General features: G+C 39.2%; 2 protein-coding genes across 5 annotated transcripts; one reads left to right on the top strand and one right to left on the bottom strand.

Moving 5' to 3' along the window:
• The first annotated feature begins 2,586 nt into the window (after nucleotides 1–2,586).
• On the top strand, nucleotides 2,587–18,334 carry rhpn1 (rhophilin, Rho GTPase binding protein 1). Of its 4 annotated transcripts, none has more exons than XM_056378416.1 (16): nucleotides 2,587–2,774; nucleotides 2,951–3,044; nucleotides 5,504–5,619; nucleotides 11,812–11,940; nucleotides 12,509–12,584; nucleotides 13,113–13,190; nucleotides 13,405–13,529; nucleotides 13,729–13,895; nucleotides 14,642–14,829; nucleotides 14,914–15,070; nucleotides 15,349–15,486; nucleotides 15,717–15,911; nucleotides 16,001–16,077; nucleotides 16,163–16,309; nucleotides 17,052–17,204; nucleotides 17,298–18,334. In XM_056378416.1, the coding sequence occupies exons 1-16, from the start codon at nucleotides 2,755–2,757 to the stop codon at nucleotides 17,511–17,513; spliced, it is 2,076 nt and encodes a 691-aa protein (XP_056234391.1). In that variant the 5' UTR covers nucleotides 2,587–2,754; the 3' UTR covers nucleotides 17,514–18,334. The 4 variants fall into 4 exon arrangements, with proteins under 4 accessions (XP_056234391.1, XP_056234390.1, XP_056234389.1 ...); XM_056378415.1 differs by having other exon boundaries at nucleotides 2,939–3,044; nucleotides 17,301–18,334; XM_056378414.1 differs by having other exon boundaries at nucleotides 2,939–3,044.
• A 3,212-nt stretch (nucleotides 18,335–21,546) lies between these two features.
• atpaf1 (ATP synthase mitochondrial F1 complex assembly factor 1) lies at nucleotides 21,547–27,389 on the bottom strand. Its single transcript, XM_056378425.1, has 9 exons — nucleotides 27,167–27,389; nucleotides 25,936–26,044; nucleotides 25,550–25,612; nucleotides 24,874–24,936; nucleotides 24,673–24,723; nucleotides 23,992–24,039; nucleotides 23,593–23,688; nucleotides 22,242–22,349; nucleotides 21,547–22,086 (listed from the first exon to the last, which is right to left on the bottom strand). The coding sequence occupies exons 1-9, from the start codon at nucleotides 27,379–27,381 to the stop codon at nucleotides 21,904–21,906; spliced, it is 936 nt and encodes a 311-aa protein (XP_056234400.1). The 5' UTR covers nucleotides 27,382–27,389; the 3' UTR covers nucleotides 21,547–21,903.
• Nucleotides 27,390–27,589: the final 200 nt, after the last annotated feature.

Below are 27,589 nucleotides of genomic sequence, written 5' to 3'. Positions count from 1 at the left end.
TTTTTAAACGTCACTACATTTATGTTACAGCTGTAGTTATGGCTACGTTACAGATATAGATCTCACTTGCAAAACATTGCACATTGTTATAGACTTTAAAAATCCTTAAAATTAACTCCCTCTCATCCATCTGCAACACTACAATTCTACTCATTAGTTAATCCACCAGGAATGATAATCCAATATTAATGTGAATCCAATTAAATCTTCAATCCAAAACTTTTATTTGTAATGGAGCATTCTTATACTGAGTTACTAGAAGATTTAGTCCATCAATCCTAACAACATTAGCTCAGTTGTTGCTTAGAGGAGATCAGAAGAAGAAATATGTAGTATAAATGATTTGGTGATATAAAACATTGATGTTTTCATCATGTAAAGTAGATGTTATAATAATAATTCATGTACAGACAGAAGCTTTTATGCTTTTATTGTTAAGCTCTATGAATGACTATTCTTAAGTAGTTGTATAGTGTACACAAAAAGGTAGATAACTCAAATTAATATAGCATACAAAATGGTGCCGCCATCTTGCATTTATTTTCCTTTAACAAATGCACTAAAACTCCAAGTTTTTTCTCATCTTCAGTTGAAGTCCTGGCACCAAATCATCCACAGCCCAATGCTAATTAATCTCCCCATACAGGATCTCTGTCCTCGACATAATCCCTGTAGGTGAGTGGTCTTAGTTCAAGGTTGCAGCCCAAGAGTTTAATGGTGGAAGGCTTCTCCTCAGCGCTGACCAGCTGCCTGGCTGGAGAAAGTCATGGATTTCTGGGAAGGAGCTATAATTAACTGTTTGGCTGGGGACCAGGACAGGAGGACCCACCATATGGAGGTGAGGCCAGACAAATTGAGAAGCACTGGAGATGAGCACCATCCTCTGTTACACAACAACAATGTACAAAAAGACTGAAGGAGGTCAGGTCATTTCATTATGTCCCCACCATCCTGAAACAATCTAGTTTTGTCCAGTCTCATGGAACTAAAATAAATTGGATCAGGATGAATTAGTTAGACGAGAATACTGTGCTGGTTTGGTAAAAACTGCTGAGAGTGAATAAGTGAGTGGCATCACTGGGCAAAATGTTGAAAATGGTGACATTGTAAGGAAGGAAACAGGCAACAATGATGGTGATCACCCAGCTAGACATTAAGGACTGAAATGAAAAAAACGTGAGATTTTGAGGTTGTATAGGAGTCAGAGAGAAGAGAAACCAGACCAAACAAGCTCCTCTTCCACTAAGGTTCAAGGATTCAAGGCCACACTTGAGAGCAGATAACATTTCTTAGAAGAAAAATGTATCAGGAAGTAACTGACAGTTGTATTTCGACAACTGAGAAAGTGACAGTACTCAGGAAGCGGGGCCCAACAGGATAATGCTTGGCTCCTGGATCCAGGACAATGAAGCTTGCATGACTTTGCTTATTAGCAATTTTGAGGCACTTTACTCTACATATGTACAGTGTTTCCATTTTATGCTAATTTATACATATAATCCACAACATTTCAGAGGGAAATATTGTTTTTTGACATCTGAAGTTCAAGTTTAACAAGATAAAAAACAAAATAACCTTATAAAATAGGCTGCAACATATTATTTACGATGTTGGCTTGTGACCCCTTATATAAAAGTGGTGTGTATTTAAGGTGCCTCAGATGTCTATGAGCTGTTAGCAGTCCCACCAAAGAGATATTTCCCTTTTAAACTTCTGAATCTGGATCTGAATACTTCTTCCACCACTTTGAATATTCACAGCGCAAACAATACAGCCCCAAAAGATTTGGGACAGTGCCTCGGACTAGGTTTTCTGCATGGTTCACCACGTTCAACTTCAGACTTTTTAGACCTTTAATAATAATCTTTAATCCAACATGCAATTTACACACAATTATTCAGACCAAAGTATGAAAAATGTCTATAAAAAAATCAGTACGGATGATGGCCAGGGAGTTGTTAACCAAATGCATGTATGTATTAAAAATGACCCGGACTTGGATAAACAATAGACAATGGATGGATAAAAAGATGAATGAATTATCCAATTAAAATAATAACCTATTTATTTATGATCCACATAATAATTTCAGAGGTCTGGAACAATAGTACTGGACTAGTTTTAGCTGAAATCACATAGAAAATTATTATGCGATAATAATTCTATATTATTCTAATAATAATAATAATAATAATAATAATAATGATAATAATAATGGTAATAATAATAATGGCTATCATAAGAAATATATAAATAAAGGAATTACATAAAAAAGTAAATTATACAAAATAATTCTGTGTACATAAATAAAATGATTTATATTCATGTTTTCAGTCCTACACGGAGGTGGAGCCCACACACAAGCCACAACCCTGACGTCGTCATAGCAACGGCCCGCGGCGTAAGGGGACGCCTTGAGCGCCTTGTCATTGGTCACCCTTGGCTGTTGGTCTGCCCTAATCCTCCCTCTGATTTGGTATATCTACTGTCGCTCTTACATACTGCAACCTGATTGGTTGTTTTCGACATTCACGGCCCGCCTCGGCGAATAAGCTGTTGCAGCTGCACACAAGTCAGAAAAAAGCAAGCGGAGGAGGAGATGTTGGTACCACGATGTAAAGAGTAGAAACTCGGTCGTTTTTCGGAGTGAAAAGTTGTTTACTGTTGTCTACCGTTGTTGACTGACTTTATACGAGTTATACAAAGCTGGGGGAAATGTAGGAACTTCCTGGCCGCCGGTGTCGTTGCTTCACGATGGAGGAACCAGCGACAAGGCAAGTGATAAAACCGCGACTCGTTAGCTAACTTACCCGTTTACAGTTAAATATTGTTGGTTTGGAATCTACGTAGTAATGTGAGGGATGGTTTTAACATAAAGAGTGGTGTATAGCAAGTATGTGACACTTTTAAGTAAAAATAAATGTATATATACTGATAGTATTCTCCACAGAGAGTTTGAAATGTCCCTGTCAGACGGTGCCTCGGACGACGATATGCCCTTAACGTTACCCACAGAGGGCAGCCACAGTGGGAGCATCCGAAAGGTGCGACACCTGCAAACACACACTTTCAAACACATATATACAAAGACACACACTACAGGTATGTGAGGTCTTAGGATGTACTCTCTCTGTCAAATTTGCAGTATTACAGCAGCAAAGTGCACACTACAAAGAAAGAAAAACGACAGTACCAAATACTTAAAAAATAAACAATATTATAGTATAATATGTATAGTTTAAATACTTAGATATAACAAAAAATAGCAGCAGATAAGTGATATAGCAATTTCCCCAAGTTTTGAGATCAGCAGAGTCTCTGCTGGTATTTCCCCAATACAATGAAGGTGAATGCAATTTCATATGTGAAACTTAAAGCGATGAAAAATAGCAGCTATGTCTTTTGATAGAAACAATGGTTGAGGCTACAAGTAGGGTTTTTATATTATACATGTAGTGATTTTGGGGCTTATCTGTGCGTGTATACATTTTCAGGAGATTGATCAACCAGTCAGCTTATAGCTCAGTGATCCACAGTGTGTTGTTCAAGTTTGGAAGGTGTGCGTGTCACCTCCTCTGCAAACCTCTGCAACCTACAGTTACCCATTAAACCCCTCTTGGTGTTTGTGTATCTTCACAAAGCGTAATTCCAAATATACTTGATGAATGATGAATTTTTCAATACTTTTATCAACCACAAACAAAAATCCATTCATCTCCACTGGGTTTGTGTAACAGCTGAAATCTCATAGGCAGGTGTCTCAAGGCCACAGCAGATAAAACCAAAACCACTAAACATAACTGGGAAAATATGTATTTTTAGAATTCGGTTCATCTGATCCTTTTAATTACCTTAAGATGTGGGTGTATTTGAAAAGCATGAATGGAGAAAATTAATGATCACAGACCTGGTGCCCTTAATCACGGCACATCACTTTCTACTGCTTGACTGCAAAGAAAACTTATAAGTTGAAAAACAAGATGTCTGTTTAGAGAAAGTCTCACCTGGACACTGAAGGTTTTTGACACAGACTTTAACTGCACAGATGTCGAGCAGCCTCCATCCTCCTGCCCTCCTGATGGTGGAGCAGAGGAAGGAGCTCGGCCAGAAGCCTAATCCACACAGGCACTCTGAGGATTACTTGACGTGCGCATGCTAAACAAACACCTTAACTGGGTGAGAGGGAACAAGAAAGATAAAGGGAGAAAGAGTGTGAGAAAATGGGAAACGTCCACACGCTGTACAAACTGTCTGTAGGAGGGCTGGAGAAGGTGATGGAAGGAGCCACAGGGATAAGGAAAGGGAGTATTCAGCCTGTTTACAGTACGGCTGCTCCATCTGTCATGTTACTGTACATCTGTTTACCTTCTATGTGTGAAACAGTGGGGCCTTGTATGATAGATTGCTGATTTTAGTGGGCAAACGTCTAACAATCAGCTGTGGGGAAGCAGTTGGGGTGTGGTTGGGAAAATACCTGTTGAAGTGAGATTTAAGAGGCCTTTAAATCTTCAGACAGATACAGAGCTCTGACATATCACAAGCTCCCTTTTCTATTAAACATAATGTCCTGCTGGGGAGAAGCTTCTCCTCCTGCTGCACCACATCAGATTATTTCCATCTTTAGCATCCAAAAGGCTCTCCTCTCCTGAGCCCTCAACTACCCCACATCTCTGACATGCTGTTTGACACACCCATCATCTATGGCATGCTTTTCTATCCAGCATGGCCTTTTTTTTTGCTTTGAAGTAAGGCTCTCAGGCAGCTTTCTGTCCAGCCTGTATTCTATTGCTACCAATAAGCTCTACCATTAAAATGCCATAGCTTACTGACAGTTAAAGCCAAGTGAAATCTACTTTGAGTTTGAGTACAGTATATTTGTGGGAATATGTAGATGTAGTATCTTATTCTGATGCAACAATTTTATTATTTGAAAGTCTTAGTTGGGAGTGAATTTTGTCCACTGTGGATTTGTCTTTTTGAATGTCATACCTGGTCTAGATGGGACATCCAACAAAACAAATAAAGCTGTCTTCTTTGTTACCTACTTCGGGCATACCCACCCATATTTAAAATTTTCTCTCTCTAATTGTTTCTCTCTCTCAAATAAGTGATCTTTTCCTAATTGTTGCTGTTGCTCTCTCGCTTTATCTGTAGCTGATGTAGAGGAGAATCTTCTGAGGGAAAACATTACCTGGGTTGTAAATCCACCAATTGGTTGATGCTGGTTGGTTGATTAAAACACTAATCCACTGATTAATGGGGATTTTCTTTGAGACTGAAAAACTGTGCGCTGTTCTATCTAAATAACTCAATTATAAATGTGATATATTGTTATTGATAAACTCTATTTAACCACACATTTAGAGGATGTTATTGTTTGCTTTGCAGTCCTGGTTTGTTGTATATTGGGCCAGTACGGTACTTCTTACACTGCTCACTTTTATGACATTCATTATTCAGTCCTTCATCATTTCTGTTGCCTCTGTCTTTATTGCCTCTGCAGGGATGCGATCCTTTCGCCCAGACTCAGCGCAGTAAACTGCAGCACAGAAGAGCGCGCATCAACCAGCAAATCAACAAGGAGATGCTAATGAGAGCCGGAGCAGAGAACTTGTTCAGGTTAGGCTGAATCACACGGCTGTTTTCCTTTATACTGCTCTGATGATCATATGATACATGGCGATATTTTGTGGAGTCAAAATGTATATAGTTTGTTGTCAAAATGTTGACATTGCTCAGCCTTAGTTTCATCTGCTGAGTTGTCATCTGTTTTCCTGCTGCACATGTTCAGATAATGTGCATCACTACTTCACTGAGTCAGTGTGAAGATAGAGTCATCTGATTAATTAAAACAAGGGGAATTATGTTGGAAATAAGTGAAAATATACAGTCATATTGACATGTTTCTTACCTGCTTTTGAAAATGGATTTCAAAGCATAATAGTAGGGTGAAAAATTGTTAAGGGGTTTATTTTGTGAAGAGTTTGTCTGCTTTACTAGTTGTAATGCAGTAGGTAGGGATGTCATGATACTGGAAATTTGTTAGTCACAATCAGTACCATTGAAATTCCATGATTCTTGGTAACAGATTCCACGCACACATCCCTTCATATAGTCAGTGTGCAAGGAGTTGTTTAAATGAACTAACATGGTGACATGGTGAAAGAGTCATGGTTGTGTTTTGACGAAAGAGTAATGATAGTGGCCACCCAGTTCATGTGATGAGCTGTCGCTATGCTAGCCTAAACAAGCTAATGCTAGCGTTTGTGAACATTGTGTATGGAGCGTTGCAGCTGTCACAATAACAATAACAAACAATAACATTTCAGGACATGAACATTTTGATGATATGCTGTAAATAACCAGTTAACAACTGATCCTCCTTTCATTTTAAATGCTCTGTGACACTGTTTGCATACCAGATTTTGGTCATCTATAACTTGTCTTCTGACTTGTCTCTGATGATCTTCTTTGAACCCAGTGACTCTTGGCAAGTTGTAGTGGACCTGTTGCTGCACCTGCACTTGCCTTTGCCATTCCACGTGTTGTTGTTATTGCTACTATGTCTGCCTTCTTCTTCTCCTTCCCTTTATGTTTAATGTACTAGAGCTAGTAGAATACTTGTAGGGTTATTATTCTTCCCTCATCAGGCCTGGAAGAATCTCCAGTGCCATTACATTTTCTGATTTTTGGTGTTGACTTGCTACCAAAGTGTCAGTTCTCGTGACATCACTAGTAGTAAGATGGACCCATTGTTCATGGTTACTTTGTCTCGTCAGCTCCTCCTCTAAGATGTAGTGATAGATGCTATTCAGGTCTCCTCTGTGTTGGTTGCTCATTGTTAACTTGTTGGCTCTGTCACATTTGTGGTTCAGTCCGGTGATGGGAAAAGGTCAGAGATCACTCCCCTCCTAAACAAAACACACACACACACACACACACACACACACACACACACACACACCAGCACCACCCAGTTTTATGGTTCTGTTTGTGTTCACTGTGTGTAAACATGCATGTTTATGTGTCTGTCTGCTTCTGTGTCTTCTCTGTGTTGTGAACGTTTGTGTCTCCTCTTTGTTTTTTTCATATTTCATATATTTTTTGATAGTAATCGAACACTGCATACTTCTGCAGCACGAGCACCAACAGTTAATCACCAGAATGAACTGTGCTCGCTTTGTGTTTTAAGCAGCAGGCTGTCATTCACACAGCATGCAAGAGTTTTATTGGTTAAGAAATGAGGGAAATGAAAAAAGAAACGATGGCAGAACATCAAAGTGTTCTCTCTGAGAACATTAGCATCATCTTTATCCTCTCCAGCGTCTCTCCATCTCTCTGTGCCTTTGCCTTTTCCCTCCCCCTTTCCTTCTCCTTAACTATTTCTCAGGCTATGCATGTTTTTACGGATTCTGAAAGTATACATGTATACATGTAATATATGTGCATACATTTGATCTCCACTTTTGTCATAGCAGTTTTGAGAACTGTAGTGCAATAGTCTGAAAACACATTTGCAGAGGAGTCACTGCCTCTCCCTCATGAACTCGTAAAGATTCAACTTTGGAGAAGGAGGAGGAGCCACTTAATTAAAGAAAGGAGATACTTTCTGCCTCCTTCTTGGTGTCGTGTCAGAATTTAATAAGATCAACAGAAAAAACAACAGAGTCTTTAATTAAAAGACAACAAGGGCACCCCTCACTATTCTCCCAGGACGTGTTGGGCTTCAACTAATCAACTTTCCCAAAGATCTTTCTCTGGGATAGATGGATGATAGAAAACAGGGCAAATACCTACAATTACTCTACGTAACCCAAAGATATTAGTTAACAAGGATGTCAACAAGAGTCATCAAGTTAACAAGACTACAACTGAAAGAATTAGTCCATTCATGTATTATTCTGGAAAATAACTATTTTAATAGTCAGTTAATTGTTTTTCAGGCAAAACACTCAAACATGAACTCTTTCTAGTGTTGATTTACTGCTTTTTGTCTTATGTGATAGTAAACTGAATGTCTTTGGGTCTTTGAACTGTTGGTTAGACAAAAAAAAGTAATTTGAAGACATTGGGCTTTAGAAAACTGTGGTGGGCATTTTTATTTTACCAAATAGAGTATAATGAATTGTTGAACTAATTGTAAGTCCAGCCAAATATAAAACAGTAAAAGTACTCACATTTGAGAAACTGTGACTATTACTGACTTTAACAATTAGTTAATTATGTTAATTAAGTTGTTAGTTTGGACTAAATCTTTAACAGGTAGTGATGTTTTTTTCTTTCTCTTGGCCGTCTCTCTCTCTCTCTCTCTCCAGCTCCACTTTTGACTGGTTTCAGGCTGTTATCCTAAAAGGTGATGACTCAGTTTAGGGGAAATAAAACAGGTCCTCCTGCCCTTTCTGTTGGGATGGTGGGTCACAGAGACAAAGAGGACCCCCACACAGCCTGCCGGCCTGTAATCAGCTGGCTTTGTGTCCGCCTCCCGTCCTGTTCCCATGCAGAGAGAGACGAAGCCCTGGCAAGCTCATCCCCCACTTATTTGTCTGGCACTGTCAGACTTTTTTTTTTTTTTTTATCCTCCCCCTTTCCGGTCAACTGGAATAGTACACACACACACACACACACACATACACTCATACACACACACACACACACATACACACACACATACACATACACAAGCACACACAACAAAACATCTCGCTTTCTTTTTCACTTCACTCACTCTGGAACTGTTGTGGAATTGGGTCGTGGTATGAGTAGCAGTGGGTGATGGGGTGGGAGTGTTAAGATGCTAATTACAGATGAAAGATGGGTTGTAACTCATCAAGGCTCGTGATTGGCTGATGAAGACGTCATGTTGTGTGCTACAGAGTGTATTTCTCTGGGGGAATTCAGCTGAGGGACAGTAACTAGTTTAATCCTGGTCCTCATGTCAGTTAATTACAAAACTATGATAAGTTAGGTAAAACACCTTGTTTTCAGCCTCTCTGATACTTTCTACTAAGAGTTAGTTCTCCCCTCAAAAGCTGCAGTGTGTTGTGCGTGCAAGTGGGTGTGTGTGAAGGGGATATTTGGCAGCCCATTTAAAGCTGACTAATCAGATTGCCCTTGGCTTGATCCTAGATATAGGTGTGTGTGTGTGTCTGTGTGTGTGTGTGTGTGTGCGTGCGTGTGTCTGTGTGTGTGGGAAATCGGGAGGGAGTGACGGAGGGAGAGGTGAATGTAAAGTGGTCTAACTGGACAGATTAACATTATTTAAAAGGAGCTCAGAGGTGAGCTTCAGCTGCGTGTTTGAGCCCAGTTTGGTCATGTGATTAGAGAATCACATTTTTCAGGTTGTGCAGAGGTCACTGATTGTCCTGACTGAGGCAAACAATGGTAAAAAGTCTAACCCAAAAGCAAATCTGCTTCATATGAGGTCTGGACAATTTATCATGTTTCATCATATTTACTGTACATATTCAGTATGTTCAGTATTCATTATGTATAATAATGTTTAGTTCAGTTTTTGTTTATGTAAGATGTTCTGTACTGTGTCTGACAAAAGCCAGAGTATCAACTGGCAGCTTTTTTAAAGTCAAAGGTTGTAATATCTTCAAAAATGTATAACCCTTATTTATTTGCTTGGGACAGATACAGTAGACATAGACAAACTGAAAACAGCCTGGCATAGTTTTTATAGCAGATGCTAATTTGCAACACCTGTTCCTAGAAGGGCTTTTGTGAAAATAACACGATGTGAAATACTATAAAACTCACAACAACTAATGAAAATTAGACATGATTACAGGTTTGTTGTTGATAGTGCCCCAGTTAAACACCGTGCCTAATGGAAAAAAAAACATTTAATTTTAATGAAAAATAGTGTTAAAAGGTGTGAGCATTGGAGTGAGAGCACCTGAGAATAACTAGCTGTGATACAAACACTGGTTACATTAAACATGTGTCTAAATATAGAGTGTTAAAGGTGGAGGGCAGGATGCTGTTGAGCAGTCTGATTTGGTAAAAGAGAATAGAGCTGACTCTGTGTGTGTCCTGCCCTCACTGGAGTGATGACACTAATTTCAAGGAATAGTCCACTGATTATATGCTCAGAGAAAAATGAAAGAATACAATTTTCCCAGATGGAGAATCCATGAAGAAAATCTGACATTTAAGTGAGCTTAACTGTATTATTTATCTATGACCCATATCTGAGCCACACCTTGTTAGTTCTATGATTTTGTGAGTTTCTGTTTATCTTTCCTCCTCAAATCCTCGACTCGATGATGCGTCTTGATGACTCACTCAGAACCAAGACCTTTAATCTTTCCAATTATTCGAGGAAAGTGAGAAACTTTGAAATAAAGAAAACTCTATCACTGTTTCCTGCATCTAGTATTTGTCTATTGTGCTTAACTGAAATCATTATTTATTTATTTATTTTTTTCATTATTTCTTCCATTTCTGCTTCTCAACCTCATCTTGTTTGTGCTTGAGGCTCATACGACTCAGTCTCGTTGTGTCACTGAGCCAGTGAAATTTAATTGCATAATTAGGGGGATTTTCTTAGCCACTTGTCCAACAAAGTGTATATCATTAGTTACCATGGTAACCCATTGATGCCTCAGATTTCCAGGAACACTGTGTTGTTCATCTCTGCCCCCACCACAGGAGTGTGAGCTGGCTTTACGCAGCACTGAGACCCTCCCCCTGTGTTTAGAGGAGTGGAGAGTCTTGGACTGAATGAACAGAGGATGACGGAGGAGTTAGTGGAGAGAGAGAGAGAGATGCATACATTTAAGACAGGCTTGTTGTGAAAGGAAAGTCCACTGCTTAGTGTGTGTATTGTGGTTTGGTGGAAGAGTTGCTTAACATCCACTGCGAAATTACACCTGCACGTTCAGCAACGCAATGTCCCAGATATAATAGCAGCTAATTTATGTTTTTTTTTCCATGGTTGAATTATGGTATATAATTACTACAGAATTGTCAAGTATCAAATTCATATCTCATTATTTTTCATTCTCAAATTACAGAGACAACATTGGTAACAAATGCACGTGCCACAGTTACTGTATATAGAAAGCATTTTGTTTGTTCTCGTCAGACACTGATTATTATCATCATATAACATTCAGCTTAACTCCTGATTTTTAAATTTACATTTTTCAGTTAGTGTATAAAATGCCAGAAAAGAGCAACAGAAACCGTATCATTTAAAGCTGAATAGAGAGTGTTTCTCAGTTTTATTGTTAAATCCAAACTTGTTTTTTTTCCCGGTTGATTAAGTAATTGATTTGTCAAGTAATCGTTAAAGCACTCATAAGCTTTATATAATGATTTCTACTATATTAATTTACAATGATAATTTAAATTTAATATGAGAATTAAGCAGCTGCTTGCTGATTTATTTATTTTATTGTTATAATGGTTCATTTTCTGCATTAATTGAAGCGTTGTTTTTTTTATCAAAAGCTGAACTCTAAACGGATATAAATTATTTTGAGTGTGGACGATTGCAGTTTCTGATTCTTTAACACAATAACTGATAATAAGTAACCTACATATATAATAGGATCCAAAGGGGTTGAATATGGGGTATGGTATAGAACTTACTTTATGACAGTTTTCTGGTTGTTTAGGAGGTTTGTGTGTGTCCTGCTCAGTGGCAAGACTTCTGACTTGGCTGATTTGGTCTGAAGTCTAACTCACATTTTCTCCTGTCAAATTTAAAACTGATGTGTGCTGTATTCTGTTATGGTCTGTTTTGTTAGAGTAAATGAAGGGAAGACATCTGACAACAGGTGTGTGTGTTTTATTCTGTAGAGCGACGACCAACAACAAGGTGAGGGAGACTGTCGCTCTGGAGCTCAGCTTCGTCAACTCCAACCTGCAGCTGCTGAAGGAAGAACTAGAGGAGCTCAACAGCAACATGGAGGTCTACCAGACAGACAGGTAGACGGTTCTGACTCACACACAGATCAGAGTCTATTTATTATTCATCCCAAGCATTTCAGGCCACACTCATTAGACTAATCAGAATTATAATAGGTGAAAACAAGCATCCATTGCTCTTGAGTGTATGTGCTCCTGTAGCATTTATCTTATGTTTTGTCTGGTTATCAGTCCTTCAAAGGAATCTGTGTTTGTGTGTGTGTTTGTAGTCTGTCACAGCTTGGAGATCTTTCCCTGTGCAGCCCAGGTCATGGGAGGGATAAATCCCCTGATTAGAGTGTCATTAATGACCCCATGGTGTGTGTGCACGTTTGTGTTCACTGTGAATGGGAGGAAGTGACTTGGGGGGTGTCGGAGCCGTAAGGGTTAATACTTGGCTTTAGCTTTGCTTATTAGCGGGATGAAGCACTGAGTAGTGAGCCTGCTGTGTCTGAAGACAAGCAGATGGCAGTGCTCACTTGACTGTGGTTGAAACCCGTGTGTGTGTGTGTGTGTGTGTGTTGGTTTTGACGTAGTGTAACTGGTGACAGATTACACACAAACACATACTGTATTTATTTCTTTTCAGTGAGGCTGTCAACGTTCCCATGATCCCACTCGGTTTAAAAGAAACCAAAGAGGTGGACTTCACTGTTTCTATCCAGGTGACGACAGAATCCAGCTGTTCACATTTCACCCACATCATTTCTCTCATTTTTACAGAAAAAATAGACTGAATTTATTAGACACTATTAGAACAAGTAGTGAAGGAATATTGTTAAGCTTATTGGTGTTTGACCTTTGACCCTAATTTTAAAGACAATATATCAGACATCATTTAACCTGATTTATTCACTGTGATAAACTGAATTAACTTCACATCCACCAATGTTTTTGCATTCCTGAGAAATTATAAAAAGTTATATTAAAGCTCGACAAACATATAGGAGTTTTCGTTAGAGTATTTTCACTGCACAAGTTTAAAGTGAGGATTTTAAAGTGATTCTAGATTTTTTTCTCAGTATTGGATGCATCACAACGATAAAGCTAAAACAACAGTTTGTCTTCCTGTCATGTTTGTGCTATTGAGGAGCAAAGCTTAATACATACTGTGAAATATGTACAAGTGCACAAAGGTTTTCAGTTGCTGCGAAACTGATTTATCATCACGTCATGTCTGTCTCCTCTCACAGGACTTCATCTGTGAGCACTATGGAGAGGACAGCTCTCTGTACGACAAGGAGATCAAGGAGCTTATGGAGCTCAGACAGGTTAATAAATTCAATCATTCAACTTCATACAAAACAAACATTCACCTGGTTAAGTATTAGATCTGGTTTTATTAAGTTAGATGTGGAAAATCAGTGTAGACTACCTCCAGGCAGCGATACAGAAACTGTTGATGGAGAAAAAACGTACGTGCAGGAAACTTTCAGTCTGTCTGTGATGTTAGATGTATATCTGTGTGTGTTGTCTGTGGGTCAGGCCATGCGTACACCCAGTCGCAACCAGGCTGGTCTGGAGCTGTTGATGGAGTACTACAACCAGCTGTACTACCTGGACCAGCGCTTCTTTCCTCCACACAGGAACCTCGGCGTTCACTTCCACTGGTAAGATATGAACACTTTTAATTTTTCAGCCAGTAACTCTGCTTTATTTGTTAGTTTGGGGTCTTCCAGGGTCTCCACTTGAGTAAGAAGCAGTTGGGCATCATTTCATGTGTTTCAGTCCTCTGATGTAAAGACAAATTCATACAACATTAACTTATAAGTTCAGTCGTAGAATTTCAAGTCTTTTGCCGTCTCTCAGGTACGACTCTCTGACAGGCGTCCCGTCGTGCCAGCGTGCGCTGGCCTTTGAGAAAGGAAGCGTGTTGTTCAACATCGGTGCTCTGTACACACAGATCGGAGCACGGCAGGACCGCTCTGCCACAGCTGGAATAGACCGAGCTATAGATGCCTTTCAGCGAGCTGCAGGTACTGAAACACAAATCTGAATGTGACACTACCTCTGTTCACTTGTTTTGGGAGACTACACAGTTAAGATGCCCAGTTGAACCTGTTCACCTTCTGTTTTTAAGTGTACATTTTGTTCATATTTAATTTATTTACACACATTAATCTATGGCTTAATTTTTAATCAGTTGTCAACTGGTTAAAGGGGTCCATCACAGTTTCCCCACAGTTCAAGAAAATGTCAAAACACAAAATTCAATTTACAGTGATTTAACTGATAAAATCTTCACATTTCAAAAGCTGGAACCAGAAAATGTTACTTTGATAAATTTAAATTAAACAGCAACTCGTTGTTGATAAATTTTCTCTAAATTGACTGATAAAATGAATCAACCGTCAGGATGGCAGAAGATTTGGTCACCTTCTTTTTATCATACTGTCTGTCCCTGAATTTAATGAATAGGACATCTTTATGGCAATATGAGATTTTTATATTCATTAATTATATTTATTATGTACGCATCTTCTTTTTCCATCAAATTGATTAAGTAACCTTGGTTCTGGCAGTTGGTTTATTTTCTAGATTTTCCAAAAACAGACGTTCCTGTCCAGTTATTATGTTTATATATAATTTCAGTTGATTCCTGGAAACTGCACTTTACCATGATTTCCTGTTTATTGATATTAAAAACATAAAATTTCATAAAATGGGATTTTATCCATATTACATCCGACGTTCACAGCCATTTCTTTCCGTGTGTATTTAGGTGCGTTTAATTACCTTAAGGAGAACTTCTCCAACGCGCCAAGTCTGGACATGAGTGGTCCGTCGCTCTGCATGCTGGTCCGGCTGATGATCGCCCAGGTGCAGGAGTGTGTCTTCGAGCGCGTCACGCTCACGACACAGGACATACACTTCACTTCTCAACTCAGCCTGGCACAGGAGGCTGCACGCGTGAGCACTTTTTTTAAATTTGTCTGTGTTGCTTCTGTTTACATCCTGCGATACTCAGTCTGAACGTACATGTGTGTCCTGCAGGTGTCGGACGTCTACTTGTTGGTGCAGCAGACCATGACGCAGCCTCTGATGAAGGACTACGTGCCCTTCTCGTGGGCGTCCATGGTTCAGGTCAAATCTGAGCACTTCCGTGCTCTCTCACACTACTACACTGCTGTTGCCCTCTGTGACCACATGTGTAAGTAAAAACTACTAAAGTAAAAAAAATTATATATTATCTTATTTTATTTGGCAGGAAAATTAAAAAAATAATGTAACATACATAGATATAAAACAAATGAGCAGTAGAAGTGAGGAGCTCCACTCAGAATGAATGCCATTTGTTTATATTGCTAAATAAGTGATGGAAAAATTTTGTACTGATATTATGGATCAGGTTTTGTAGTGCAGTCTTTGCTCTGCGCAGGACAGTTGTGAGTATCTACATACATTATAACTTTTGTTTATCTTCTATAGCTCCTGTAGCATCTGCTGAGGAGAAGGAGCAGCATGAGGAGGAAGCAGAGAAGGCTTTCCTCCAGTTCTATGTCAGCACTCCTCTAGGGCCGTCGCTCAGCCAGGTCCTACAAGACCCTGAAAAGAGACGAAAGCTTGGTGAGTTCATGTGAATCAGTTGCGTGTTATCTGGTCCAGATATACAGCAGTGAACCATCTGTCGTTACAAAGGACACAAAGCACCAGGTAGCTGCTTTGAGGTACAATGAAAGTCAACTTTGTGCACACGTGAGGGAAGAAATGTACAAAGGTAGTTTTACAATTTTGCTATTTTGGGTCAGTTATTTTCACATATTTAAAAAAAGAAATCTCTTCTTACACGTTTACAGGTAAAGCTCACTTGCGGCGTGCAGTAATTAGACACGAGGAGGCGATGCGTGTCCACGGTCTGTGTAAGATCCTGAGGAAGATGGACATTCTGCAGGACGTGCTGTCTCTCACACACAAACGCTCTTTGGACAAGTACTCCGAGCTGGACCGAGAGGATGACTTTGATGAAACCGCAGAGGCTCCAGAGATACAGTGTAAGACGCTTCTATAATATTCAGTAGTCAATGATATTCAATCTATGATGAAATGACAGGAAGTGATTTTTGGTTTCTTGTGTTGATAGCTCAAACCCATCAGAAACCAGACATCACTCCAACCAACTTCTCTACAGTGCAGGTTACTGACATCTTCCAAAGACTGGTAAATACACACTGCAATGAAGTTTAAAATAAACTGTAGCACCTACTGGTACTTGAGTTGAGGAGGACTCCTGTCTGTGCTGCAGGGGCCTCTGTCAGTGTTTTGTGCGCGGGCTCGTTGGGGCCCGGTGCGACTGATCTGCCTGCAGAGGAGAGAGGGCGGCCTGGGCCTCACACTCAGAGGAGACTCCCCCGTCCTGGTGGCAGGAGTCATACCTGGAGGCTGTGCAGCGGTAAGACGAAATCCACTGACATGTTACTTCATCAGTCACAGCAGCACTGATCCTCTCTTCCATGTTCTCCAAAACTTTCAGATGGCCGGAAGCAGGTCAGACAGATGTTACTCAAAGCAGAACATCTGCACATTTTGAGGAAGGTTCTGAGTGAAAGAAAAAGCCAGTTATTTACTAGTGTTTATTCTGATGATTGGAAAAAAAAAATCAGATCAATAATTAGGAAAGTCTTGGTTCAGTTTTTTTTTTTTTTTTTTTGAGGGATTATTTGTATAATTTGAAGCTCATTAGAATTTTCTCTCTTTCCATCTGAAAATCAATGCAAACTAAATTAAATGTTAATCTGCTCCTATCTTTTAATCAAAACATTTTTTCCGGTAAAATCTGGAAACATTGAGTTTTATGTTTAATCTGCCTTAAAATCAGCTTGAACACAACTTTAGTCTTTGTGTATTTAAGATGCAATAATTAATTCCTGACCAATCCAGGGTTTAAAGGCGACACCACAACACATTTATATATGAATTCATGTAAACTTTTTAACTCTTGCACCACATTGTGCACATAGTGAAGTTGGACGCCAACACCAGACTTTAACATATAGCAATAGTCGGCCTGTACATGTGGATGATGATTGGCTGCAGAATTTACAGTTGAAAATGTATTACTCAATTATCAACAGTGTAGAAAATGCAATAAAAATGCATTACTTTTCATTTGTGTTCTGATGTGTGTTGTACAGGAGGCAGGACTGAGGGAAGGAGACTACATCGTAGCAGTGGACGGACAGGACTGTAAATGGGCCAAACACGGCGAGGTTGTCAACATGCTGAAGAGCTGCAGTGAGAGTGGGGTGGAGCTCAGTGTTGTCACTTTACACTCACATGATACACAGGTACTTATGTGTGTTTGTTGTTATATCAGTGCCTGCTGTTTCAATGTATGCATGCTTACCTTTTTGGTGACCAGGACATTACCTGTGTGTCAGCAGGTTTGTGAGCGAAGGGCCATCATGCTGTCCAACTGTGGCGATAAAGAAAATGCTCGGCAGCGCCTGCTGGGCGCGGCTAAGGGCCAGAGCTCCGCCTCCCTGCTGAACTGGAACAGAAAGAAGAAGAGAGAGGGCAGCAGCGTCACCAAGAGACTAGGAAGCACTTTCAGTCTGTCATTCGGAAGCATCAGAGACGCTGAGGACATGTACTGAGACATGACTGCCGAGGAACTGCTCAGGGAATCAGTGGAGCACACGGTACGATGACGGCTGCAGACAGACTGATGCTAAGTGCTGCACCAATAACACAAACTCACAACCAGAGGTCTGATCTACCAACAAAAAGCACAAATTTAAATGTTGATCCTGGCTCATATTTTGCTTAAGCACAGTCCAGTTTGTTATATGGAAGCATACGCACCAGGTAGAAAACCGTGTAGCACGTAGCTTTTCGCAAATGTTTACCTTGCAGGAATGAAGAGGGTGGAGCTTACTATTGCTACGACTCAGAGCAGTAGAAACTGTGGTGAAGAGTCTAAAGATGTGTTGACACAGAACACGAGATGCAGGGCAAGATGTGAGTGGACGTGATGTTGAGCTTGCACGTTGCATGTTCAGCCAACAAGTCACGCTGCCCTGCCTTGCCTTGTGTGGTGTTGCATTTCCATCACCTTTCCCTGCTTCCATCATGGTTTTGTGGTTCAGTCATTTTGAGACAAAACTCGGCTTGTTAAGTTTACAGGCTGCCCTGTTATTGCTCCTGCATCACTCTGTGTACAATGACACTAACATGACACTACAATGACGCTAAAAACGAATTGTCGTCGACTTCTCTGTGAGACAGGGAGCTATGAACAGTCAAAGAATATTTGAGCCCAGCATCAAGTCTTAAGGATCCTTCGAGCATGTGAATATGGAGATCTGATAGGTCCACAAACTTTTTTTAAAACCAGATTCACACTAGTTCCTCTGATCTGGATTTATCAAAAAAAGGAGTTCAATGGCAACACACACACACACACACACACACACACACACACCACACACACACACACACAACACACACACACACACACACACACACACACACACACACACACACACACACACACCAGGAGTCCTGTGATGCAAACTCTTGGTGAGGCCTCAGTGACAGTGATATACTATTCTCTTATCTCTAGCATCCGTGATTTAGAAAAACATACACGTTATCATATTAGCTCCCTGTATTAACACATGTATAATATACCTTGACTACTTCTGGTATCACAGAGCTATATAAATAAACCCAGCTGGAAAACATTACTTAAAGTTCCTTCAATCAACTTTACATAAGATTATGTATTGTAGCATTAATGTAACTGAGGGCGAAGAAGCATCAACAAACTAGTAGCACATTTCTTGTGTCTTATTTTGTCCTGAAGTCGTCACAGAGTCCTGCAACAGGCTCTTGTGTTTCACCACTGAAGTGCTGCAGAAGCTTTCTGATGGATTTGGATCAGATCATCCACCAATACTTTACTACAAGTATCACATCAGTTTTTTTTTGGTTTTAGTTTTGTCAGATTTGTGGATTATTAAGCACTCCAGAGGTTTTGATCTAAAGTTTTGTAGTTTGGGTTTTTAACGCAGCGTGGACAATGAACAACTACGTAGTTCTGACCTGATGATACTGAACATGAAACTCACTGAGAGGTTGTGTATTTGTTGTGTATTTGTCATAAAATGCGACACTGAGAGATTGAGAAATGTGTATCTATTGTGTTTTTTAATGGTTTCCTGTTAAAGTCCAGCCACTGTACTGTATGTTACAGTCAGCCAATGTTAGGATCTGTAGACGAGGAGAAATGTTTGATTAACATTGTTTGAACTGTTTTGTAAGATTTTGATACAACTAGAATGATAAGAAGTTTAGCACATTATTGTTTGGTCCAGCTGCAAGTGAATGCTGCGTGATTTTCTTAATATGATGCTTGTGCCATGGTGGTCCACAGTCATGTGCAGGAAGCCAGAGGTGTCCAACATGATTTAGATTTGAAGGAATCAAACTTGTCATGTCATGATCATAAAACTCAACTAATATCTTTCCTGATGCTCTCTGGCTTCCTGTACTTCAGTGTTATGTCTCTACTGTGTATGTGTGTGTGAGAGTGAGTAAATGTTTGACAAGGATGTTGTGAAGAGAAATAATTTTTTCATTCACTTTGTGTTTTTCACTGAATATCTGACCATCCCTGACAACTCTGTCTAGGGATTTGCACAGTATTATTTTCATATATGAATACAATAAAAGTGAGAAATGAATAACTGTGTCAATGTTAAAGAGGTCACTGAGAACTACCTTAAAAATTATAAAACACATTATACTGTACAATAAGTGCATCAGCAAACAGCTTTATATATATATACTGTGTATGTATATATATATATATATATAAAATGTTATTTTATACCTTGCTTTTTTATCCCTTAATATACTGTGACATTTTTTATGCCTTACTTTATTATGACTTTTTATGCCTTACTATACTATGACGTGTTATACCTTACTATGCTGACATTTTTATGTCAGATACATACAGTAACATATACAGTTAGCAGGACAGGAGAGGAAGTTATCGCTTTAAAGCCATTTTAACTGCATTTAGTAAAATGGATCAGAGAACTGCTCAAACGCTGGCTCTGTAAACAGACTCTTTTACAGTCTTAAATTGCTACATGCAAAGCGTGATTTTTTTTTTTTTTTTTTAGGAGCACTAAGGGGCAATATAACCAAAGGAAAAGTTGACTGACACAGCGCCAACATATCACTTCAGTTATTTGGCATAAAAAAACATCTTCAGTGGAAACTCTGCTGTGAAACTGCTCATCCAGTCTCATCTAGTCTAATGTAATATAATGCATTTTCTGATAATCAGGGGAACACGTACGTATTTGAAAGCATCCTTTACCTGTGAGTGGAGCTTGTGGACACTATTGCACGATGGAGCAAACACAAGGACAAACGTGGCAGGTTTCCTTGGATGTGGACGTCCTCTTGAGGAGATAGTCTTGGGGATTGAGTCTTCCTCCTCCTCCTCCTCCTCCTCCTACTCCTGGCACTGAAATAAATCAACAGTGTCAAGTACAGAAATAAAAATAATGCTGAAAAATAAAAGCTGCTGCAAAAGGTCTCTACTGACCTACGATGTGTGAACGAACTAAAATCTCATCCAGTGTAAGAGCACCACTCTGGTGTCTTGTCATTTATATAATCTGGTTAGATTCATACTGTACATACCTTCAGGGTGACGTCCTCACGTATCACAGAGTCAGGTCTGCTTTCACAGCAGCCCTGACATCTTCATCTTCATCAGGACACATCTGAGGCCAACATTTGTAGAATCTGACTTTGTCACCCCCCGGTGGAGGCATCAGTAAAGTGCACACTGCAGATTACAACTGAGATCTGAGAATGCAGCAACATCACTGATCAAACAGGCTGTATTCCCAGATCTCAGTGATTAAAGTGGTGAGTATAACTATAATAACAGATAAGGGCGATGGCCAAAACTGTGGAATTTGATTTAGATTTGCTTTCATTCATTTATGTGACGATTTGTCCTTTTACTGTGGGAATTAGATGCAGGGTCGATTACAATCACTTAGACCAGTGGTTCCCAACCGGTGGGCAGGGGCCACAAAAGGTATTACAAATGGGCCGACAAATCATTTGCCAAACAGTACAATTTTGTTAAAAAATATATAAGTATATAAAAAAAAGAATAAAAATATACAAATATTGTTTTTAAATGTTTTCTAACAAAATTATGTTTAAATTCTCCTCTCATTGTTTCTTTTTTCCTTCTCGTTATAAGACCTATCACTGTGATTAGCCACTAATAGGAAGACAAGTCACCCCTCACCCATCAAAACAAAAAAGAAAAATTGAGCTTCCCCTGCTTTCTGTTCAATCCTGAATGTTCAGTCATTACATTTCAGTCACTGAGAAGTGTTTGTTTGGCCTCCGTGCTGTTATGTGGTCAGATGTGGGCCGCCAACATTTTTGAGATTGTAAAGTGGGCCCTGAGGTGAAAAGGTTGGGAACCACTGATTTAGACATTTAATGATATGCTATATGTTGATGATGTGCTTGTTAATGACTGTATTCAAACTGTATTGACTTTTTTAAGCACAGGAGGAAAAATCTGGCAGAATGTTAAGAACTATTGGTTATATTTCAAAATAAATGGATCAGATTGAAAGATTTGGTGTTTTGAAGATGATTTATTGAATGTCATACGGTTTTGTAGGATAATAGAGTCCCTCTGGTCCAGTCTGATATGGAGAGTAGGACACTTATTATTGAAGTTTTCATTACTACATTATTTTCAATGAAACCGTGTGAAGCAGATGTCTGAGGTGATCTAGTCCCATACAGAGTTCATGGGTCACGAGAAGCAGTTTGTGCTCCCTGAAGCTCTTGCTGCAAACTTTATACACAGTATGAAGACGATATAATCCCAGTGGAGAGAAGCACAGACATCACTTTGTGACACTAAATGAAGCCCAACAGTTCCTGGGAATCAGACAGCAGGCGGTCTTACAGAGGACTACAGTCTCCCTACGAGCCTCTGGGGGCGACCTCTGACCCCAGGCCGCTCTGTTCCAGCTCTGCTATCACTAACATGTGTTTGAAGTCCTCAGGCTCGTGGTTGAACGTCTCCACCAATCGGTACGTCTCCTGCCTCTGCGTGCCGTAGAACAGCTGCACCTGATTGGCCAAGCACTGAGCCTGGTGGACGGTCTGGGAAGAGGAAGGACAGATAGGCAGTTAAACATAGACAGACAGAGTTCGACTGATGCGTCAGCTTACATTGTTGTCCAGCTCTGATGTAATACATGGACAAAAGTATGTGGACAGCCGTTGCATAAATCACCACCCTTTCACAAAGGACTTACTATAAACTTTGGGTCCATCTCAGCCGTCACGAGGACCACGCCCTTCTCCTCCTTCAGGTCTGGGTAGTGGTAGAGGATCAGCTGACTGGGAGCGTTCTCGCCCAGCGTCTGGACACCAACAGGAAGAACAAAACTGTGACCAATACCTCCAGGAAGCATGAGCTAAAAAAAATAGTCTTACTTATCTCATTTTAAGTGCTGTTCAAAAGCTTGTTAAATATTAGCTTTGCTTATACACTCTGCTGATTTTAAGGATGAAAGTTCCCTCTAACCCTCAAAGATTAGAGGGAAAGTTGGGATGCAGCTCTGTAATAATATGAACATTTCTAAAAGGACAGTTTTAGTAATTAATTCATCATTTACTTCATTTTAACTCAAGTTTTTAAAGTTTTGACTGCATGTAGATGCCAAATGCATAAATGACACGTACACACAAAAACCATGCGTACGCCATTTCCCGCACATAAATATTATAGAAGTTTATTATAAATAACAGTATTTATAAACACAGAATGTGTAACCTCCCTCAGTCCTTTGACCATGCATACACAGGGTTTTCCAAAGCGATCCAAGTTACAGTGAAGTGAAAATACAAAATAAGCCGAGACACGTAATTTAACATAAAATAATATCACCAACTTCATGGAGCTCCATTCGTAATCATCATAAGATTTACCGTTTACACAGTAATAAACAATTTTACAATTCATAATGTTTCCTTCAGCATCGTTTAATATCCTTATTATTTACTGCGAGTCATTCTGTAAACCGTTTCATACTATTTTGATATTTACTAATCACAGTGTTAGAGCCTCGTTAAGACGTCTCTAGTCCCAATAAATTAGGTTCAGAGTAAATTTATATTTGCAGTGACTGTACTAAAGTTAACTGTGTCAGTGAAATTGTTCTTCTTTCTCCTGTGTCTGAAACTTCTGGCACAGAGTTTTTTTTTTTTTTTTTTTTTTTTATGCAAACTGATGGATTAAGTGAGTGTCTTCATCCATTTATGGTTAATTATGGTAGTGAAAATGAGGCTCATGCACATGTGCCCAATTTCTCAATGAGTGAGATTTATAAAGCAGAACCATACGTGCACACGGCTTTATAATTCTGAACAAAAGAAATGTGGTTGTATATTTCTGGTTTTGTGCGTACATGTAGTTTTAGTCATGAACCTACACAGAGTTTTCTGCATCTGCCCCCTGAAAAATTTAAAATTTAAAAGCTGTTTATTGAAGGGATGAAGTTGGTTGATTGTATTTCTGGGTGACCTGCACATGAAGGCAGAGCTGTCAGAGGCTCAGACAGTGTCACGGCAGCTTGTGAACGTGTCAGTGTCGCAGCAGTTTACCTGGACGTTGATAAGGGAGGTGAAGTGGAGCTCGTGTCCGGACCACTGACCCACAAAGAACTCGTAACCTTCCCTCTGAGGCAAAGCGTAGAGGAACTGAAGGAGAAGGAAAACCACATTGAGAGGGGTCACCATGGCGATGAGATTCTGGCTGATTGATTGGACGTGCTTCAGGATCAGATCATTAATAACTTGCTCTCATGATTTCAAGTTCTGCTCATCTGGTCGTTTAGCCAGAACTGGATTTTAAATGATTTCCTCTTGTGGAGCAGAATAAGTGAACATTCACAAAATAACCAGTGTTTTTAGTTTTAATGACAGACTGATGATTTCAGTGCTCCAGTTTAGTTTCTGCAGCTTTTCATCGACATGGTTCAGACTGAGCAGCTGTGATCTTACCATCGGGCAGGACTTTGACCTGCTGATAATCATGTCATAGATCTGAGTCTGTAACACAAATGAAGACGGGTTATTAGACATGTGCTAATGCTAATTGTTCATCACTGTTGGATCTGTAAGACTCTCAAACAATGTCATTTTAACAAGCTTCATTGTCCAGTGTGTTATACAGTTACATACAGAACATCAAAAGCAAAACAAATCAATTTTTGTGCACATCTAATTACAATGAATGGTAAAAAATAATAATAATCTGTAATTGTATTTGGATTAGCAGCAAAAGAAGAAGCATTTGTTCCACACTTCCAGACGTGACATGAAATAACTAAAAACAGATATAAACAAACACAGGAGCAAAACATAATGTGTGTTTAGCAGTGATTTGAGCAAGTACAAATAAAAGTTAATGTGATATTAACTAAATAAAATGTTTTGCCAAATGTTTGGTTTTGTTTTTTTGACAACAGAAGAAACAGGACATCAAATCACAGACAACTATAAATATGTCAAGGATGACACAATAAAAGCCTATCACTTAGTTCCATCGTGGATCTTGATAAAAGATGGCAGAGAGCTGTTGTTTAAGGCAGGAGACCAAGTTTCTAAATTCAGTTCAAGCACTGAAGAGGTGAATGAAATAAGTCTGGAGAGTCTGTGTTGAGTTTCTGGTGTTGAACTCACCGGGATGACGGCGCTGATCGTGTCCTTGGTCGAATAATATTTCATCCAAAGCTGAGAGAAAAACACAAAAAGGTCAAAACAAAGAAAGAGTTTCAGCTTCCAAAGTAAAGCACACTACAGGAAGTGATGCAGCTGTATGAGAATAAATCAGAGTAAGTGACTTCTGACTGATGCTAACCCCGCCCCCCCTCACAGACTCACCTCAGCAATCTCCTCGCCTGTCTTGTCCTGGATCATGTCCATGTTGAGGATGGAGCCCAGCGTCTGAAAAACAGCAAATTACACAGCGATTCTACAATTACACACAGAACACAACACTCAGCCCACTTCCTTTAAAACGCTATTTAGGCGACACACAACCACATCGTTCACCCACCCAGGGATCAGGGCCGCAGAGCGAATAAACAGCTACAAAAATTACACTAACACGACTCTGTCTGTCATCAGGAAATTCATCTGTGACAATTCAATTAATCACTTTAGTAAAAACGCTGCTGGTTCCTGCTTCTCATGTGTGACGTTCTGAGAATGTCAATTAAATACCTTTTGTTTTTTGTTTAGATTTAGATTATTTATTATCGTATTATGAATATTATGATTATGATTATTATATTATTACAAGATTTCTTCATTTCATTACTTATTTTTTACCATTGGTCAGAAATATGTAGCAATTTCAAGACATAATTTCTGACTTCAGTCGTGTCGAGGCATTTGAAATTTAAGATTTTTTAAATATTATTTTGTAATAATATAAAAAAAATAAATCAATTAAAAATGACCTAAATATAACCATAAAACGGAATGAATTTAAAGTAAATTAAAAGCAATCTTACGTAACATCAGGCAGATTAAACAGCTCCTCCTCTCATCTCACCTTGTTCTTTGTGAAGCCTCCACCTGCTCCATCGCCGGCAGCCATCTTGTCCTTTTTCTCCAACTGCAAAGATTCGCACAACAAAAGTCACATCGCATTCATACGAGTTTGATCAAGAGCTGACACGGGCAAATGAAACGAAACCAGGGAAACATATTCACTAATCCTTCTGCATTATGTTAATAATGAATATGAATTTACAGGAGTACTGATTTTAATCAATTACTGAGGACTTTTCAACACTTTGTTACCAGTTATCAAATACAAAAAAATATGCAAGTGCTTAAAATGTATGTAACTGCGTTTGTGTTTAAACTTCTGACTTTGTTTGATTTCTCAGAACTTCATGTTGTTCTGTCCTGTACTGAGCTCGGCTGATACTCCACCTCCTGCTCCATGAGCCTGACGAACTCCGCCTGCTTCGAGTGTCCGAGCACTTCCTTCTTGGCCTCATGGCGTTTCTCCAGTCGGTCCTTGTACTCCTGTGGTTTGGCGCTGAGAACAAGTCGAGACAAATCAGTGAAACACCAAAGCAACTGTTAATGCCTATAATTAGCATTAAAAAATTAGCATAAAAAGGTGTTTTCCTTGATTGTTTTCGATGGAAGTTAGAGGTTCATCCAACAGCAAAAAAGGGCCTAACTTAATTAAGTGCTTACATTAGGAAATGCAAGACATTGCTTTTACACTCTAACTGTTTGCCGTGCCTGCCCTGATGCTACCAGGTTGAATATTAGAACTTAACTGTACAAAAATGATTAATGTGAGTTTGACACTTGAAATATATTTACATATTTGTAGATTCTGTTAAACTGAACATGATAACATGATGCATCTTAATTGATACATTATAACAGACTGCATCTTAAAACACATCTTTTATTTATATTTAAAAGTTAATAATCTATGATTTTCATGTCATTTTCATATCACAAGGGAAAAGGGAAACTGCAGCACTGGTAGGCCTACTGAATATAAAAATGTTGATGTTGGAGGCAAAAATATTGTTCGTTTTTCTGTTAAGTAATTTCCTAAAGTTTACTCTTAGTTACTGTGCATAGTTTCATTTAGATGTAAATACAGATCTTAATAAACATACGGTTAACAACATTAAGAAGTCGTCTTTGTTTTGGAGGGGTGGCAGGGTTATAGTGAAAACGGTTGATCAAGAAATTAATCCAGAGAATTACTCATAATAAAAAGCCTTATCTGGACAGTGACATTAACCAGCATCATATACTCAGTCTTGTATCACCTTTTTTTTTTTTTTTTTTTAAACTTATTGATTAGGTTGGGGTGTAAAGGGGATTTATTTATAATAATGAGGAGGGCACACCTTTAACTAATGACACCTCAGGATTACCCCTCCATCCTCCCAAATTATAGGTGGTACCATAACTAACTGGTTATAGTCAGATGAGAAATAAGTCGCAGATCATTTTATACGTGATTCACTGGTGATAATTTAACCGAATATATCAATATATCGTTAAAATTTCATATTGATCGTTTGGAATAGTCTACATAATATTTACACACGTCGTAAAAGACTTATTTTAAAAGTACTTTTAAAATAAGGTTTTTTTGGACGGATATTCGCGCTGTTAGCTCGCTGACCTGCGCAGCTTCTGGATCTTGTCCTGGTACTTGTTGTAGAACGGGTTCTCCTCCAGTTCCGGCTCCTTCCGCACCGAGAAGGCTCGGAACTGCGCCGGGACCAGCCCGGGGAACAGCGTCCTGATGCCGGTGGTCCTGACCGCTAACATGCCCCGGTACAAACATGACATTTGTACCATAGCAGCCGCCATCTTTCCATCGCTCCCGTCGCACATCTATACTGTTCCGGCGGGGAACGGCTTTTATATATTGGTTCCGGGAAAGGAAGGGAACTGACAAATTGTCGGTAAACCAATGAGATTAGCCATAATAAAAAGATGATTTATTTTAAAAGTTATCTTTTTGCATATCATTAGGCTAACAAGAATTATTATGATTATGATTATGATTATTATTATCATTATCATTATCATTATCATTATC

The sequence above is a fragment of the Seriola aureovittata genome, chromosome 6 (genome assembly GCF_021018895.1).
Source record: "Seriola aureovittata isolate HTS-2021-v1 ecotype China chromosome 6, ASM2101889v1, whole genome shotgun sequence".
Lineage (NCBI taxonomy): Eukaryota > Metazoa > Chordata > Actinopteri > Carangiformes > Carangidae > Seriola > Seriola aureovittata.
This window is presented reverse-complemented; position numbering and strand designations above follow the sequence as displayed.

Excerpts from the sequence above, each read along its gene's own strand:
- rhpn1 (XM_056378414.1), top strand. The coding sequence starts at position 2,755 with ATGGAGGAACCAGCGACAAG. Across the intron at positions 15,071-15,348 it reads TGCCCTCTGTGACCACATGT|CTCCTGTAGCATCTGCTGAG; the intron begins GTAAGTAAAAAC and ends TATCTTCTATAG. Across the intron at positions 15,487-15,716 it reads TGAAAAGAGACGAAAGCTTG|GTAAAGCTCACTTGCGGCGT; the intron begins GTGAGTTCATGT and ends ACACGTTTACAG.
- atpaf1 (XM_056378425.1), bottom strand. The coding sequence starts at position 27,381 with ATGTGCGACGGGAGCGATGGAAAGATGGCGGCTGCTATGGTACAAATG. Across the intron at positions 26,045-27,166 it reads AAGATCCAGAAGCTGCGCAG|CGCCAAACCACAGGAGTACA; the intron begins GTCAGCGAGCTA and ends ACTTGTTCTCAG. Across the intron at positions 22,087-22,241 it reads AGATGGACCCAAAGTTTATA|ACCGTCCACCAGGCTCAGTG; the intron begins GTAAGTCCTTTG and ends TCCTCTTCCCAG.